The sequence below is a fragment of the Antedon mediterranea genome, chromosome 2 (assembly GCF_964355755.1).
Source record: "Antedon mediterranea chromosome 2, ecAntMedi1.1, whole genome shotgun sequence".
In the NCBI taxonomy this organism is placed as follows: Eukaryota; Metazoa; Echinodermata; class Crinoidea; order Comatulida; family Antedonidae; genus Antedon; species Antedon mediterranea.
This window is the reverse complement of record NC_092671.1, coordinates 8,166,055-8,184,795: the sequence shown is the minus strand read 5'-3', so window position 1 is coordinate 8,184,795 and position 18,741 is coordinate 8,166,055. Positions and strand designations below refer to the sequence as shown.

At 32.1% G+C, this 18,741-nt stretch overlaps 1 protein-coding gene across 1 annotated transcript; it reads right to left on the bottom strand.

Annotated features, from left to right (window-relative positions):
- Positions 1-10,224: 10,224 nt before the first annotated feature.
- LOC140040263 (uncharacterized) lies at positions 10,225-18,236 on the bottom strand. The gene is made up of 2 exons (XM_072086057.1): positions 17,741-18,236; positions 10,225-13,881 (listed from the first exon to the last, which is right to left on the bottom strand). The coding sequence occupies exons 1-2, from the start codon at positions 18,129-18,131 to the stop codon at positions 13,028-13,030; spliced, it is 1,245 nt and encodes a 414-aa protein (XP_071942158.1). The 5' UTR covers positions 18,132-18,236; the 3' UTR covers positions 10,225-13,027.
- Between the last annotated feature and the right edge of the window lie 505 nt (positions 18,237-18,741).

Here is an 18,741-nt window from a genome sequence, read left to right as displayed (position 1 = left end):
ACTAGAAATCCACTTTTAGTTTCATATTTTCATTTTATCCACGTCGTATCTTTCATAATATCTATTTACAAATATATTCCCATATTTAAATATGTCGTTATGTATTTATAATCCATGGAAGGTCTAACATTCGATTTATTTTGGTTCGGTCTGGATGTATACGTAGTGTGTTTTGTTTGTTTTGATTATTTGTAAAATCCGTCGGGCGTCACTCACTCCACTTAACACACACTCTTTGTTCTACCGCTTGTGAGGCTCTGTCAAATATTTAACGAACTATCTTTAAATATTATTCTCATGTCTGCTAACAAAGTTACCAAAGAAAGCAAATCGTGATGACATGCACATGTACACGGCAGACAATCAGCGGTATAGTGACATTCAGTTAACCCTCTAAATTTTACCTTTAACTTTGACCTTCAACTTTGACATTTAACTAGATATAGAATGATACATCCCCACCCTATTTTGTGGTTGATGACATGTTGTATTTAGTGTTATACGCACTGTGTCATTAAACAGAATTTCGTCACATGCCCTCTATAGGCTAAGAATATTGTTTAGCCTTGTCCATCGTTTTTCGATTTTACATTTAGATTCTTACTACATAAAAAAAAACCAAAAAACCACAAAAAAATAAACAAATAAAAAAAAAACAACAATAACATAATAATATTACTACAATTGAAAATAGGATCGTATGTTTAATCGCGGCATCTATATGTTACTGCGTTAACGAAGCGAAGAAAAAGCCGTCCAACACCAACTTAAGTTTACTTACCAGAATTTAGGAATTCCCTCACTTTGAAACATTTCTCAACATTTCGATGTGAAAGTAGCTGTAACATTGTTGATAAGTTTCAAATAATTTTGCTATATGCTACTTAAAAAATATTAAACTTATACGATAACATTGTTGATTTTTTTTAAATATTAATCATAATAATTATACGCTATTTATAAATATATTAAACTGTACAACATTAGTTTTACAGTGATCGCAATTAATATAATTTATTATTATTTTATATTATTGTTGCATGGTTGCTAGTAAGAAATAATATATATAAATATATATATTTTTTCTTACTATGAAAAACATTTTTATACTGTTTACGTGCATCATAATAGGCTATTATTTCAATTTCAATTAAATTAAAAAATCAATTTATCTTTAAAACAATGTTTTAGTATTGTAAAATGTTTAATAATATTTTTAAGTACCGTACTGCAAGCATGGCTTAATTACGATTAATGGTAGGGTTGAAACAACATTATCAGAAATATAGGAGAATAAATAATTAAAAATAGATAAATAAAATTAAAAAAAAGAAAGATTAAAAAGATCAGATAATAAGATTAATAAAATTAATATCTCTTGTGCATGCTCATTGCATTATAGGCGAGTCAGACAAGCTGTATAGTAGTCCTTGTTTCATCTTTACCTCAAGTGTAATTTAAACATTATTATTTTACGTTCATTTGCAAATGATGTCGGTTACCGGTACATGACGACAGAACCCCTAATGTCTTTTTGATGAACGTGATGAGCTATGAATAACAGACGTTTTCAGGGAAGGGTAAGTGTTGTAAGTTTCCTGGGGGAATAGTATCTAGCACCGGTCATGGCCATTGTAACCTATATAGCAAACATTGTGGTAGTTGCTTCATTTTCCTTGAATTCAAGGACGTTGGTTCGAATCCTTCGTTGTTCTAAATTCTTTATCTTCAATTGACTCGCTTGTTCTCCAATTTCAATGAGGGACTAGGATGGGTTAAAGATTTATTGTCCCCCCCCCCCCCCAAAAAAAAACAGGAAAATGAAGACTTTGAATAGGTTATTTTGTAGTTTTAATACTTTAATCACTTCCAAAGGGAAAAAAGAAATAATGTTTTCACCTATAAAATAACAAAATAAATGGTTAAATGGCAGCAAATTTGACATATTCCCTGCTTTAAATTACATTTTTTCAGGTAAAAACATTTTTTTTAATCTAATTTTTTGGTCAAAGTGGATAAATAACTATTATGTGACATCAAAATGGCATATTCAACCAAAAATGTTTAAGATTTAATTTTTTCCGCAGTATATGTTCGATATTTATTAAATTAAAAATTAAAAATTCATTTTTGAATATAGGCTTTTAGAAAAAGAAAAAAAGTTTAAAAAATTTAGAACAATATTTTCAAAGAATATCAACTTTAAGAAAAATCAAAGTGACTGAATATACTCCAATAAGTGATCCTCTGTCTTTGAATTTTGTTTTTCTTCGCTTTTAAACTTTAGATATTCATCCATCGGAGTTATAGTGGTACAACCGGGTAATTATTGTACAGTAAAAATACATGGGCTTATAATAAGTTGAATTAAATAACAGTTATTAGACCAGGCTATGGTTACTAGGAGTATATATTAAAGTATATCTTACAATGTATATTTTAAATTTGTTTATGCTGCAAGCTGAAAAGGAATTCCTTCATTTGGTAACGAAATTCTTATTATAAAATTGATGAACTTCTGCGTCGCTCCATCAAGTTCTAACACGTAATAAGATAGACTTGTGGATACGGTGATTAAACACAGCACCAACTCTATTCACTGAACAACACAAAGATCCAAAAAAATGACGAATAAGCATAAATATTGTACACTTACCTAATTCACTCATCATTACCGTTAGTGTAGTTACAAAGATAAGTAAATATGAAATTGAGCGTGTATCGTTACACTTGTTCAGTAGATTCAGTGGTATAGTAATGAATTAAGGTCCCAGTTTACTTTTTTGGTGGCACAGTCACTTATTCAGCTGACCATTTTCAATTTGATAATCATTTTATGATTTAAAATTCTATAAATAAGCAAAACATATTACGCCTTCATATTGATACATAGTTTTTAAAGTTCAGTCTAACTATATTGAAGCAGTTAAGTCATTTAAGTACAATGTTTTCATTGATTAGCACCATAACATGTAACTCCCATGATTCTTTGGATGGTGCACTGTCGACAGCGTGGTGGCGCGGCGGTCTGTTGAACCCACAAATGTGAAAACGCCCACAAATGTGAAAACGACCATAAATGTGAAAACGTATCACCCACAAATGTGAAAACGCCCACAAATATGAAAACGACCACAAATGTGAAAACGACCACAAATGTGAATACGACCACAAATGTGAAAACGGTAATAATCCAACGCGTTAACGACGACCCTAACAGGTCTATCGTGAACACACAAGTATTGAAACAACTCAATATTTATATATATTAACTCGATCAAAATTGTTTGAGTCTAGCACTAAATTTGATTTGATTTTTTTTTTATTTGTGGGCGAAAAGGTCTCTCTTTTTTTACATTTGTGGGCGGTATCACATTTGTGGGCGATAATCATTTTTACATTTGTGGGCGCTGTTTTCACATTAGTGGGTGATGCGTTTTTACATTTGTGGTTGTTTTCACATTTATGGGTGATGCGTTTTCACATTTGTGGTTGTTTTCACATTTGTGGGAGTTTTCACATTTGTGGGTTCAACACGGTCCATGATTGTAAGGTTGTGTTAGGAACATCTATTTTTTTTGTTCAGCCTCCCCGCAAACCGAATTAGAACTGATTATTTTATTTTGCTCTTGAATGTTTTAAAATGTATAAGTTTCTGTTCATTAAGTTTCATTCTCTTTTTTTGGCCTGTTACCCGCAGCTGCGTAATTCTGTGTTTAGTTCATCCTGTTTTTATATCACTGTCGACAGCGCGGTGGCGCGGCGGTCCATGATTGTAAGGTTGTGTTAGGAACATCTATTTTTTTGTTCAGCCTCCCCGCAAACCAAATTAGAACTGATTATTTTATTTTGCTCTTGAATGTTTTAAAATGTATAAGTTTCTGTTCATTAAGTTTCATTCTCTTTTTTTGGCCTGTTACCCGCAGCTGCGTATGTCTGTGTTTAGTTCATCCTGTTTTTATATCATAACTATTAACAAATTTGTTCAAGCAGACTCTCTTTTAGTTTATAAATTATCTATTCATTTCCTGACGTATATAAAATATGATGAATCCAATATTGTTTTGTGTAAATTAACATGTATGGCTGCGTCTAAAATGTAGGTTTAATTACATAATAACGAACTTATCGGCTTGAACTTCAAGGAAGTTGTTTTCTCGAGTTGCCTATAGCCCGTGGCTCGTTTACTTACGACAAACGTTTAATGTTTGTATTAATTCAATAAACAACAAAGGGAAGAGAAAACAACTCGTGATGAGCAAAGCAAACAGTATGTTAACTTAACAATGCAGGGCTTATGATCAGCTAAACCGAGAAGAACAGCGCGTAAATAAACATTCGCTCTGTGTTTTTTTTAACTCAATAAACGTATAGCAGTTGCCTAATGCCGACCGCTAATACACATTGATTTGTTTGATCCTACAAATTTCACAATCGGTTTGTACATTCAAATGGTCTATCAGCCATAATTGTACGTTTTCATAGGCGGTATAAAGCACGTTCTTAACTATGTCCGCTTGCCTTTGTTAGGCTCGCTTGATGGATGGATTTTCGAATTTAGCTTTCCTGTCGGGCTGTCTGAGTGCACTAGCGCCTGTGGCTATGAAACCATTTCGGAAGTCTTATTTTATAATACAGTAGTCTTTTTATACCACTACGTACATTTCAAATGAAACGATTTAATATAAATGTTTTCATTATACCGTAGTATTGATCTCCACTTAATAAAGCAAACATTTGGTTTTAGCAGATTTAATACATTATATACATTTTTACATATTTTGTATAATACAAAGATAGTCCTACAACGAAATATTTGTTCTGCAGTTTTTAAAAGTGAGATTGTAATACTTTTTTGTCATGGTGCTGTACGTCTTCAAAATAAAATAATAAAGTAACAGGTTAGTTGAAAGATGTTCTGCTAATTCATACAATATGCCATTGTACTTTACATGATTAAATTATAGAATATATTTTACACTCGTTAATCGTAGGCTGTTCGTGTTTCTTTCTGGTAAAAGGTGAAACAGTATTTTCGATTAAAACAATAAAAAGATAAGATTAGATTCCTTAAATGTACACTATCATACAGTTTGAGCATCGTGTTAAGTGTTTGGTGACAAGAAGATGTTAAATCTTCCATTTAAATCATCTCATCCATCAGTTGCGTGTTGTCTGCGGATTAACGCGCGATTTTAGTTGACCGCTCGATCATCCGAAGTATCTCGCGCTAACAAAAACCGCGCTCCACTTTCTTGTTTAATTTATTGAATCACACTCGGAGGTGGGGACGAGATAAATTAAATACATGATTTGTCCAGACAAATCAAACTCGCACAATTTAAACCTATTCAAATAACTATTAGGCGGCGTAATGATGTTAGTGTTGATTAGCTTTAAAAGCCTGAGAATAGCGCTGAGTTGTGTAAACGTAATTTGTAAGGATTATTACCGTAGACTAACAGATCAGGTTTTATATGGCATTGGTAAACGAGAGTAGATTAAACTCGAATTATAATCTTGAACATCAATTTCTGATCTTTAAGTGCGCTTATAAGTCATCAAGTTAAGTTGCTTATCTAATACAATTAGACCAATGACATAGTATAGTGAGTAATAGCCGTAATGAAGTGCTAAATGGACAATTGCCACTAATTAAACGTAATTGACAAATAACAAATCGTTTTCAAATAATGCCCAATAGCCCAGAGACTAATTACCCGGATTTGACTGTCATTCTAAATTATTATATAGTTATTTAACCGACTGCCTTGGCTGCAGTGGCGTAGGTTTTGTGTTATTTTCTGTTGAATTTACAGTGCTATTTTCAGAAATTTCTCAGGGTTTTCGTTTATTTTAATATTTTGACGTCTTAGCTATTATAGACAAACATTGGTGATACAATTACGGGTATTTTTTACCGTTGTATTTTAGTAATAAATATTTTAAAAAATAGAAAAAAAAAAGGAGCCAGTCATGCAAATGCCATATACAAAATTCCCAATTATTGAACATTTAAAATATAATTGAATATGTATTAAATTTAATTTATAAAGACTTTAAATTCCTCGAAGATCGAAGTCAGTTCTATGGTGGCGACAAACTGACGTAACAGACAAACCGTAACAACCATTGATAAAGACATGCAACTGGCCGTGGCCTGAATTTAAAATAGAGAACAATATTAGACCAAGTCATGAACTGGCGATACTTAAATACAAATTAATCGAAAGCTATTGCGATATTGTTTAACCGGTGACATACTATTTTCGTATCTCGAATGATGAATTAGAAAATAGCAAACAAAAACTTTACAAAACAAATGAAAGAAGACATAAAAATACCGGAAACTACCGATCATTTCCACCATAGATTGATGAGAAAATTCTTTTGTATGTTAGAATGTGCTACTTTCAGTTCTTCAAATTGAGACGTTTTCCTGTTTCTGTCTATTTGTTATCACTTGGTGTACATTTCTCGCCTGCCTAATCGAGTATGGAACTATAGTGTGTGTATAACTCTCTGACTAATTGATGGGCCTGCTGAATGAGAAGAATAAAGAGAACGACATATAAACCATTTGCATCAACTGTTCTCATCACTGTTGACCACATTTGCAGAAAAGAAAGCGTTTTACAAAAGTTGAAGGAAAGTTTTAAGAGGACGACTTTTATTTCGAGAACGCGTTTTGACGCTTCGTCGCTGATCGCGTCGCCGTGTCTCCACCAAGGACGCTTTACGCGTTTCAGCTTGCTCGGTTGTGTCGGATAACATGTTTAAAACGTTCATTAAACAAAATATTGTGTGCAATTAAACTATAATTACAGGTCATGATACTAATAAAATGTAGTCACTTGTATTGTCGTTGTCCATGGTCAAGGTCTATTTTTAACAATATTTTACATGCTCCATATATTTCAGTTTTATGAGGTTTATGATTGATCTCGATTTCCCCATGGGATAAATCTCAATCAAAATGTTAAGAACGTTTAGTGAGTTATCTTTATCCACAACATTGTTATAAGTTAAACAATCATGATGATCCTGTACAAACAAAAAAAATCCAGGAAAAACGAATTGCAGTATTGATTTCATCCACTCATGTAGAGAAACCCAGTTTCTGGAAAGTTATATTATCCTAACGTTAGAAGCCAGATATTAAGATTAAAGATAAGATTAAGATATTAAGATTAAATCATTAATCTTTTAAAAAGACTAATTATAACTGTGTCATAACAAAAACATTATTATTATCATCACTATTATTATATTACAGTAATACATTATAAATAATTTGTTTCCCTTTTATTCCTTTTAATCAGCAAATATGTTTGTCAAATAGTAATATATTTCATAATAATGGTGTTTATCTAGTAAAATTACATATTTTTGCATTTTTTCAGTTAACTTTATTCCATATTTATAAGCAATTTAAAATATTAAATTGCTTGGCTTTCTGTTTAATCCGAGTAAATGTTTTCTTAAGAGCAAACAACTCATAAAAATCTAAATACATTTCATATAAAATTGCAATATTTGAATCACATTATCACTTGTCAAATGTTGAAAAGATGATCGTGTTTGTTGAGACTGTATTCTACGTTCATACTAATGGCCAATTATTCCTTTTTACAGCTACTATTTCCATTTTAAATTATTTGCTTCGTGTCCCCATCCGACAAACAGCAACACTGAATGCGCAGCCAAGCGGGAAATTTGTTGACGGGCGCAATATTCGTTCGAATGCCGACGGTTACCCTTTGTCTTTTAATGCTACCCGGTCCCTGGGGACTCTAGGCCTAACAACATTACATATTCTCATCGTAGGCCCGCGTACATTATGAAAAGTTTCAAGATAAGCTTCATCAAGATTAATCAAAGAATAACTTATCAGGCTATGAATTTTGTTATGAATCTAGTGTTACTCACAAGATTGTTAATAAAACAACATAGGCCTAATGAAAGTTAATGATAATGGTGTACATTAAATACCCATAGCTCGTCTTTCTTTAGGGTCTTTGATTAAGACAATTAATAGCAATTTTTTCAGCAAGTTTTAGTTATGTTGATCTGGATTACGCACCAATTGAAACTGAACTCTACGGAACCTAACGTCTCATTCGAAAGACGTGAGTAATTGAATAGTGCGATCTAAACCTCTAATAGGCTTAGGCTACTGTTTTATATTATTTTTCAATACATCATGATAGTAAACCATGTTCCACTCCACACTGATAACGTTATAATTATAGCATATTACATAAGTTAAACTTTCCCAGTTTATTCAAAATAATTATACATAACACTGTTAAATTTCTTTCTTTTTCCATGGTTAAGCAGTTGAAGTTGAATTGTATCGACATTGAAATAAACAATTCCGATATTCTATCAAACTGAAGTCCATGTAATATATAAGCCATCTGATTTTATTCAGTATTATATACATACAAAATGTAACAATATTACAAATCCTTCCATTGTAGTTAATAAGTTCAACAGCACCTGTCCTAAGGTGACTCAACATTTTTTCCCTCGCTAATGTTACTATAATAGAGAAAGCATGTATTAGTTTAATTAAAGTCATCAGAATTTCATAATTTACGTTTATTTATATCATATATTGAGGAAATTATCAGATGGTTTCCATTGTCTTTATTTTATATTAATCTGTTACTTTCTCAGATGCTTTTTAATATTGGATATATAGGACTACGTTTTTTTTCCGGACATATCGGTTGAGGACATTTGTTTAACTATTGCAGAATTTCTTCACTATGATTTGCTTCACTCTCGTTGATTTTTTCACTCTAAATATTTTTCTTTAGGCCTAATCACGTAGATTTGTTTTTACTCTCGCAGCATTTCTTCACTCTCAGTGGTTTACTTCACTCCCGAAACTTTTCTTCACTCCTAGTGATTTACGTCGCTCCCGAAACTTTTCTTCACTCTCGGTGGTTTACGTCACTCCCGAATTTCTTCACTCTCAGTGGTTTACTCCACTTCCGCAACTTGTCTTCACTCCTAGTGGTTTACGTCACTCCCGAAACTTGTCTTCACTCTCAATGTGGTTTACGTCACTCCCGAAACTTGTCTTCACTCCCAGTGGTTTACTTCACTCCCGCTGGTATACTTCTTCAATCCCGCAGAATTTCTAATCGATGATGATTTTTCACCCTCAATGATTTCCTTCAATCCTGCAAATTGTCTTCACTCACTTAAAATATTATCACTCTCAATGATTTTCTTCACCTTCGTAAATGTTCTTTACTCTCTCTTCTCCCTCTCGCTTATTTGTTCCACTCTCGCTTTTCTTCACTTTTTTATCGTTTCATATTATTTTTTTCAGATATATTTTCTTGTTTTAAGCTTTTCAGTTAATTATTATCGCAAATCGGGATATAAAATAAGCAAACATCAAAATAAAAGCTAAAAATCAAGATTAATGCTGAGCTATCGGGAAACGGCTATAGGTATTACAATAAAACAAATCCTCGTAACGAATAAACATCAACGTTACATTTATATATAATTGGAGATAGCTTAAATGAGTTGCCTTCAGTACAATCATGTGTTTTGTTAAGTCATATTAATAAACCTTTACCCGGCCATTGCCCTATTGTGGCAGATTTGATATTGTTATTATTAACAATACGAAGTTAAAACCGGGAAATGCTACATTTAGGATTGCGTCCAAGGCTATGGTGTTTGTAAGCCTCATCAACCTGCAGTCGTTAAAGAACATTACACAAAGCAAAAGAAAACAGAAGTATTTCATAGAGTCAGAAATCATGTTCTTCTCAATATAATTATACCGTACGAGCATGCGCTGTATACTTATGACGTTTCGAATAAAGGTGACGTTGATTTATTTTTCGCATCGTTATAATCATTATCATCATCGTTACCCAAGGAACACTATCATTGTCATCGACGCATCACCGTCATTATCATCATCGTCTTCATGAATCATTATTATTCGTCGTTATCTTTAACGTCATCATCAACGTGCTATAACCTGTTACTATCTTTTTATCGATATCACCGGAATAGTGAGTGATAAATGTATCATATATTACAATGCTATTCTCACATAGATCTCTGAAAACAATATGGCAATATATTAAGGTAATCGTCATTTTAAATATCACTCAAAGATGTTAAAAACTAAAACAAATAAAACAGAATATTTTCTTGAAACATGTTTATTACTTAAATGATATTGCATGATAACTTACAATTACAGCAAGAGATAGCGCTTACCCTGTTTTTATAATGATATTCATAAGACAAAAGAAAATACATGGAAATACATAATTATAATATATAATGAACTCAGTTCAGAGTGTTGCCTACGTGTTTCAGTAGGTCTATTATCAATATTACAATAATAATAATTATATACAAAATATTAAATTGCACATTATTTACACGTACCCTGTTGTAGATACTGTACATTACTTTATTTACATACACTGAAAAAATGATGTACAAATAATTAAAAACATAATAGCCTTGATACGCGATTTTACATTAACCAGTAAAATCTGAGTTAGGCCTATATACATTGATATAACCATAATAGTTAAGACCTTTGTGGGAACATTATACATGAAATTAATAAAGAACACAGAGTGTATCTTCCAATAATTATTCTTTAAACATTACGCAAACAGATATTTAAATTATAACAATTTACATTTTTGTAATTATCGGTACACCGAGAGCCCGCTTCTGTGTAGGGTTTAGCGGATTTTGAAGTTTAATAATATTAATAATAATATTAATAATAAGTCATTATGAAAAGATGCATAAATCAGAAACGCTGATTAACTTTGTGAAATTGAAAGAATTGAAAACGATCTCATCGCAAATTCTTTCATATAAATTAAGTTGAAAAGCGTTTCTTTCATGAAACCTTATGCTGATTGAATTCCTTGTTGAATTTCAAGGTTACGTAATTCCCAAACGTATTTTTTTTTTTTTATATAATATACTAAATTGTAACAAAAACTTTAACGCTTAATCTTTCTTTTATTACAAAGTACAACTAATTAAAACAAAAGTGACCACCAATCATATTAGCCTATACGTAATATTAACATTAATCAATTTACTATAGTGTAAAATAATATTTTATCCAAAAAAATAAGGGAATATGCCTCAGAATTTAAAATATTAAGTTATAGAAGGAAAACCTATTTAAAATTGCACATAACCTGTAAAATAAATGAAACGCGTTTTAATCGTCACCATTGTTGTTCTATTGCACATTGTGGAAACATTGTAAATATCATGAACTTAATAATTAATAAATTAAAATGAGTGAAATTTTGGGAATGAATAATTAAAAAGTGTGACGTTTATAATGTCGCTTGATCCTCGTAATTTGTGACGTAAGATTTTATAACGTCACCGAATCCCTGTAATTGTCGACGTAAACTTTTACGTAATCGCTTTATCCCCGTATTACATAGAAAAGGGAATTTGTTATTATTAAATACGAGTAAAAGACTACTAAAAGTGATTTGCGAAATGTTTGTATCATTGAAGTTAGGGATTAACGTTAATCCATTCTCATTTATATGTAATCTATTAATCCACAATCCATGCGCATTTTTTCGAAGCGCATCGCCAAGCCCTCTGGCACGTTTCTTGATCGTTGAGCAATCGATTGGTCAAACATGTATAATGTCAACATAATAATTATAATTACATATATTATTGTATAAAACTTATTTAAAAAAATATAAAATCAAAGATTAAATAATCATCACTCGGACAGAATACCCTTCTAAGCAGTTGCTTAGGTCTCGATTGCGATCACGTGTGAACTATACTTATAATTATTGCTGCTAAAACTTTATTGAAAATTGTAAACGAATATGCTGTACTTATTATAATACCTCTCAACAGATCTATACGAGGGCACTCCTTGCAAGAAGGAGACACTTTCTCATGAAATGACTGAGGGTAAATATACAACACTACACGGCCAAACCCCATTCCAGGCACTCCTAATGGACACTTTGTTGGGCCTAAACGTGTATACTTAATGTATAGTACTCTTGTAGTGGTAATACAATAACGTGTCACCTTTTTATTCTAAAAAACACTGGCCGGTTTTAGATGAACTGATTATATAATAGGCATGAACACAACTTTTGAGTAGCTCACTGGACCTGTGACATTGAATCGCAATTGAAAAAAAAAATGCATTTTTAATAACCTACATTCCCAAGTGTGCGTTTCATCATTCAGCTAATAAAGCATTGTCTTCACGATAAGAAGATACATAATCAGTTGTAAGAACTCGTATCTCGAACTCTACACAAAGTTGACGAGCTAAGGATTGTGTGTTGGATCCCAGAGGCTTCAGAATTGACCCAGGAGGTTATTTGCGAAAATCTATTAGAGAGACTTTTCCCTCTGTCTACATAATTGGTTAGGAAAATCTGTTTTCCCAGTAGGAATGAAAAGGGAGTTTTTAATTTGGAATCTTAATATGAAAAATGTGATTCTTCCACATAATTTATCATAGAATGTGAAACCTTTGAATCACGATATGACGATTATTATTAAGCATAATATATCAGACCCTCCATAGTTTATTAAGTGTATATTTACAATTAATGTACACACATATTAAGCGTTTAGGCCTGTGCACAGAATAAACACATCCGTATTACACGATTTGTGTGTTGCGAGTGCAGTCTTGAGTGAAAAATACTTTCTAATTTAGTATTGTATACCGTATCTTATCTATAGAAATTGCATCTAAATAACACTTGAAAAACGGGTGGTTGTTAAAGTCAAATAATAAATCAGAATGAATATTCGAACATAATTTGTTTGTTTCTTTACAATACAATCATAATAATTATAAAGAAACAATGATTATAATGCTGTGACAATTACGATAGCTTACAGAATTTGTTAACACTTTTAATTACAAACTTTTTAAACATCGGTACGGTATCACATATGGCACTTAACACTTCATCGGGTGCCAGTACCGTCGAGGCTGGATCTAAGTGAATGTTTGCGGAAACACCGCCGACTGGAACACCATTTGCTGCGCTCCTTGATGGCCTAGCATTTGTTCTGGAAAGTGTCCTGCCCATGTTGATTTCTTTCCTGGTTTCAGACTCATAAATGAATCGGTAACATATTTTGTCGGGAAATTGCAATTAGTTGGAAAGCTTTGATAATTTGCCGGTAAATTCGGAATTGATGACGCCATACGACATGATGAATTCTCGTCCGTCGGCGCAGACGTGTTGCTGTAGATGCAATGAGAATTAGCACCAAAAATAGGTCGTCTTACTTGAGAAATAGAATCTGCAGAAGCAGGAATTTGACACACTCTGTTTGAATTTTGTTGTATTGAGTTGTCCGATACCGGTACGGCGGAATCATACCAGGTCTGCCCTGAGTGCGGCTGCCCGTGGTAACCATTTTGAATATTATTAGCTACCTTTTCAATGCAATGTTCACTTTCTCTTTGGTAGTCCGGCATTCCTATACAGCAATCAGACCTGCTTACCACGCAGGATTTATAAGAGTTTTCTAGTTTCATTGAACAGTTACTAAGTGCCGTAGCGTCTGTATTCAAATGATCCAAATGTGAACCCGTGTCTCCAGCGTGGATTTTCTGCGACCGTTTTTTGGCCGCCTGTTTTAGCGCGACGCGTTTCTGCTTCATTCTCCTGTTTTGAAACCAAACTTTTACCTGACGTTCTGTTAACTCTAACATGGCTGCGATTTCAATTCTTCTTGGTCGGCATAGGTATTTGTTGTAATGGAATTCTTTCTCTAGTTCAAGCAATTGGGTGGTGGTAAACGCAGTCCTTGCTCGTCTTGGTGGTTCACCTTTCGTACTCTCTAAAAAAAAAGAGAATTCAGTTTTATATAGTACATGGAATTTTGTTATTCTGAGATAAAGTGATCAATCAATCAATCAATCAATACAAAAGTTGAACAAACAATACAAAAACTTTATTTAACTATGAGGGCGCACTACATAACAAAAAAAAAAATTGTATTATAAAATAATATTAGTTTACCATTTATTTATATATTACATTCAAATGTAGACGAAAACAATTTAAAATACATGTAAATTATGTTTTTCTAATACTGAAGTAGATCGAATGAGCCTGGTATACTCCCAAGATAAAATAATAGCAATAACGATATTAATAATCCATTATTATAATCAATATAAATAATTATTTTTAGATTTTTAGACTGCTTTTTGTGCATTTCTTTCAATTATTCACCGGTTGTTGATTTGTTATGACACACCAGTTACACATCTACCAGGATCACATTTTCCTTGAGCAGCCCGTAGATAGACCTACACCGGCAACAGTGTGTCTAGCCTACGCATTGTAATAGATCTCATATAACTTTTTTTGCCCGACAATGTTACCCATACGTATTGCGTGCTAAGAATTAAAATTATATTCTCGCAATTTGTCAAGTCTTTATTTAGCTGTTGTTACTTCGATCAGTTATAAACTCATTAATATACTAATTGACGAGCTATTGTCGTGATTAACAATGAACATCTCAACAACTCTATGGAAAACCAAGACCCGACTACGTGTGCGCTTTTCAAATTTGCACCGCATTGTTTTTTTTCCTACGTAATTTTAAAATTTCAAATTCATACGCAAACTTTAAATTACGTTACCGATCGGCTTTATCATCTACGGTGAAGGAAAATTAGCATTAAAAAGGAATATGCTTTGCTCATTGAGTGATGGATTGGTAAAAATTGTATAAACAATATAAATATTAACATAAGGATAAAGAAACTTAACAATGCATTGACAAATGATGACAAAACGCACACAAATGATAAATAAACTATACAATATTTATGCAGTTCTACCTAATATTGTGTTACACACATAATGCATTACATTCGCTTTCTAAAGTTTTCTGCGACAGTTGAATGATGGACAACGAGTGGTCGAAATGGAATTCATACAGTTTTAATCAAAAAGAAATGAACAGAAATTTAGCTGACAAAAATGACATAATACGGATTGCAGGTGGCGATTTGAGTTGACAAAGTGACATAGAATTTAGCCGCAGATGAAATAAGTTAGGCGAAGAATAAATTTACAAATTCAGATTAACCAACGATATAATCAATTGTTATAAGTGCACCGTTTGTGTAAAGTAAAATTATCAATAGCAGAAAATGAACAATAGTAGAAAAAAGATTACTTAGATATTAAGAGATTTATAAACAATTAAATTAACGTTTAAAATATGTATGTAAATTCAGATTCTCGCCGTTTGTTTAATACCCGTCCCCGCACCCGTCAAGTGAGCATGTCGTAGGCCTAGAAAAAGCCTAATGCGTAGCTTTAGATTTGATGAAAAACCATACACTTATCTTTCATTGGTATAGACTAACTATTACAACTGTGAAATTTAACTATTAGGCCTACCGTTATTATTAAATACCGGTTCAATTTTAGTAATGTTTTTGTAATAAAGGTGTTCTGGGTACTAACTAACATCCTTCACTAACACATAGGCCTCACTAACACATAGGCCTACCAATAAAGAAACCACATTTTGTTTTTTAAGGAAAGGGTTAAAAAAGAAGAACACGTTTAAATGATACTTGGACGTTAGAAAAGAGTAGAGAGTGAAAGAGATCGACCAAGTTTGAGCAGATTCTTAAAAATAATTAAATATATCAATGTATCCTGCCGCTTTATTTGGAGTTACACTCGTTTTAATTCAAGTTTGGACCTAATGCTATAAATTTAGGTAAGTAAGAAAGTATTAACTCAGTATTTTATATTAAATATTTAATTTTACGTTACAAATGATTATTCTAATAAACGGAACGAGCTGAAATGTTACTGGATTTTTAAGAGAAATATTTCTCTTACTGTTTTTTTTCACAAACATATTGAAAATGCAAAACCAACGCGATTATAACGCTACAGGCCTAAGCGGTATATTGCTTTTATTGCTTCCACCACTCGAAGACTCTATTAACACTTTTGTCAACTATGATCTAACCGACTCGGGATAGAATTTCTCTTTTCGTTTTAATTTTATCTCTTGAGACACTCAATGCACTTCTATCAATACGTCACATATAATTCGTTTTTTTTAAATGATTGTAGGCCTATAATATAATATTTAATGTGATATTATATTTTTATAAAGTCGTCTTTTCAAAAGATAAAACAACGTTATGCTTTCAATTCAACGAATATTGTAAGACTATTGAATGAATTATTATATAAGTTTAGAAAAAAATTGATTATTCAGAATTTTAATTGCACATATAACTAATATGCCATTTTGTTACTTAGCCTAACATAAACACGATAAAAAGATAACGCGAATATAAATAAATAAATTAAATGTAAACAACTGTTATATACAAATGAGTTCAGTCAAGTCCTATTGGAAAGATATGACCTGGAACATGTACTCAAAAGACAGTGGCGATATTTAACCATAGGCCTATATAATAACCAATAATAACATAACACGCAGGCCTAGTCTTTGAACATACTTGAATAAGTCAATGTTACAAGCAAAAAAACTTAATAGCAGAGCAAAACAAAATCATTACTTTTATTCCGATACGAATGACTATGATTTCAAGTTGTTGTTTTTGACAAAACTTCTCAACTTGTTTGATACCCAAATTCGTTATATAAAAATAAACTTTTTTAACCTTTCTTATAGTAAAGTCGCAATACAAACTACTCTATACTGTCTACACTTTAATAATAAAGAACCTATAACCATAGTGTAAAATCATCTTTACCACTTATGACAATACGTTGGCAGGATGAGTCGCACAAACAATGATTATAAACGACGAACCAATTAGTGTGCTTAATTTTCTATGTACTTCAATGTAACAATGTTTGGAAAATGTTTAGGTCAGTGTTTATTGCGGTTATTCTGTCCTACCAAATTAAATAAAAATCTAGAACCATGTGGTCATCCAACAAAAAAATTAAAATGTAGGAAGACCTTAAGTTGCGATTATCGTAATATACTTTCTAAGTCTTATATAAATGACTATACAATGGTTAAATTTATATACATAACGAATTATATAACAGCGATACCATGATATATATTATTCGCAACTCACAATCTACATGATAAGATACTTTTCATTTGAACTATTCTAAAATATATTTAATTTGTCATCACGTTATTAGATTAGTAAATAATAAAAAAAGTAAAAAACCAACCCAATTATTAATTTGTTTGTTGGTTTACCATTGAAGAATTATCTAATAATTGTTTTTACGATGTACAGTAATAATAATATAGATTTACATATAGCGCAAATAAACGATGTCTCTATGTATGGGAACACATGTTAGGCCTACGTCGTTCTAAAACTTTGATAAGAAAATATTTGTGTTGTAAATCATACATTGCTAAACAATTTTGGTGCACAAATTATCTGTCAAACAATTGCACACTTTTGATAGATTTGCATAAATTTCTTTTGTCAACATTTTGATGATACGCTGATGTATATTAACATTATTACAAATTAAGAACAAAAAAAATGTTATTAATGCACAACAATACAATAATGATTTCAAAAAATACATTACGGTTTTAGTAATTCAATAACAAATCTATCTCAGTTATCTTAAAAGCATTTTCGATTTTTAAACAATTTCATTAATTATCAATACGTCAAGTTGTCAAAATAAGAATAGCCTACCTTTGCTCCCGTTGTTTGTCTGGTTCAATTGTGTTTGTATAGGCCCTAGGGTTTCTTTTGCCCATGGATATTCCGGTAGCTTCACGGATGCAATCGGCTTGTTACGCTCATCCGGCGAAACTTCTGCGACTTTGGTGCAAGTCCTGGGTAGGCCAGCGAACCCGAGGGAACAGGAGAATGTTGTTGGGTCCACGGGTGTGTAGTCTGTCGTCGGAGATGGTGTAGAGTGAGAGGCTAGACTGGTTGCCACACATTCATTATTAACGTACCTACTTGAAGACATGATTGATTGATTTGAAGCCTGAGTGTTGATAACGTCTCCTGCAGATGGTTCCCCGCTACCGCCTCCTCCTCCACCGTCACTACAATCGCCAAGTAACGCGCAAGACATGCTTATATTTTTTCAGTACCTTTTCAAGACCTGTGTTTATGTTTGAAAATTATTAGATAGATCAAGCTAGATTAAATCTTCCGTTTTAGGAATTTCTCCTCTAATATATTTATACAACGATGCTTAGAAAGATGTTGTTGGGCATTGATGATCTGAGAGTTTTAGATTATTGGACCGAATTAACCGTGAAAGTCTTCACGTGACCGCGGTAAGCCAATCAAGTACGATAAGAAGTAACATTTGCATAATAAGTGAGCGACTTCTTGCATAGCACGTAGGAATATACAATCATTGGTCTTCAGTTTTAAATGGTAGTAGGAGAATTGATTAATTAAGATTGTCACCGATTTCGTAAAATAGTTTGTTTAACCGCAAGTTTCATCCACAATAAATTTAAGAAAAAAGTATTTCTGAAATTCCAAAATGGTGTAGTAGAAAAAATAATTGATTTATTATGAAGGTAGTTTAATTTAACAAGCAGAATACGATGTGCCTATATGCCTACCATATAAAGCCAATAAAATGTACCATTCAAATACATTATTAAAGTTTGAAATTCAAATTCTTATTTTTTAAATCTATGGTATGATTGAAAATATTTTTAATTTGA

Bases quoted from the DNA above. Each gene is read 5' to 3' on its own strand.
- LOC140040263 (XM_072086057.1), bottom strand. From the start codon at position 18,131: ATGTCTTGCGCGTTACTTGGCGATTGTAGTGACGGTGGAGGAGGAGGC. The intron at 13,882-17,740 runs GTAGGCTATTCT...CTTTTTTTTTAG, and splicing joins GACAAACAACGGGAGCAAAG to AGAGTACGAAAGGTGAACCA.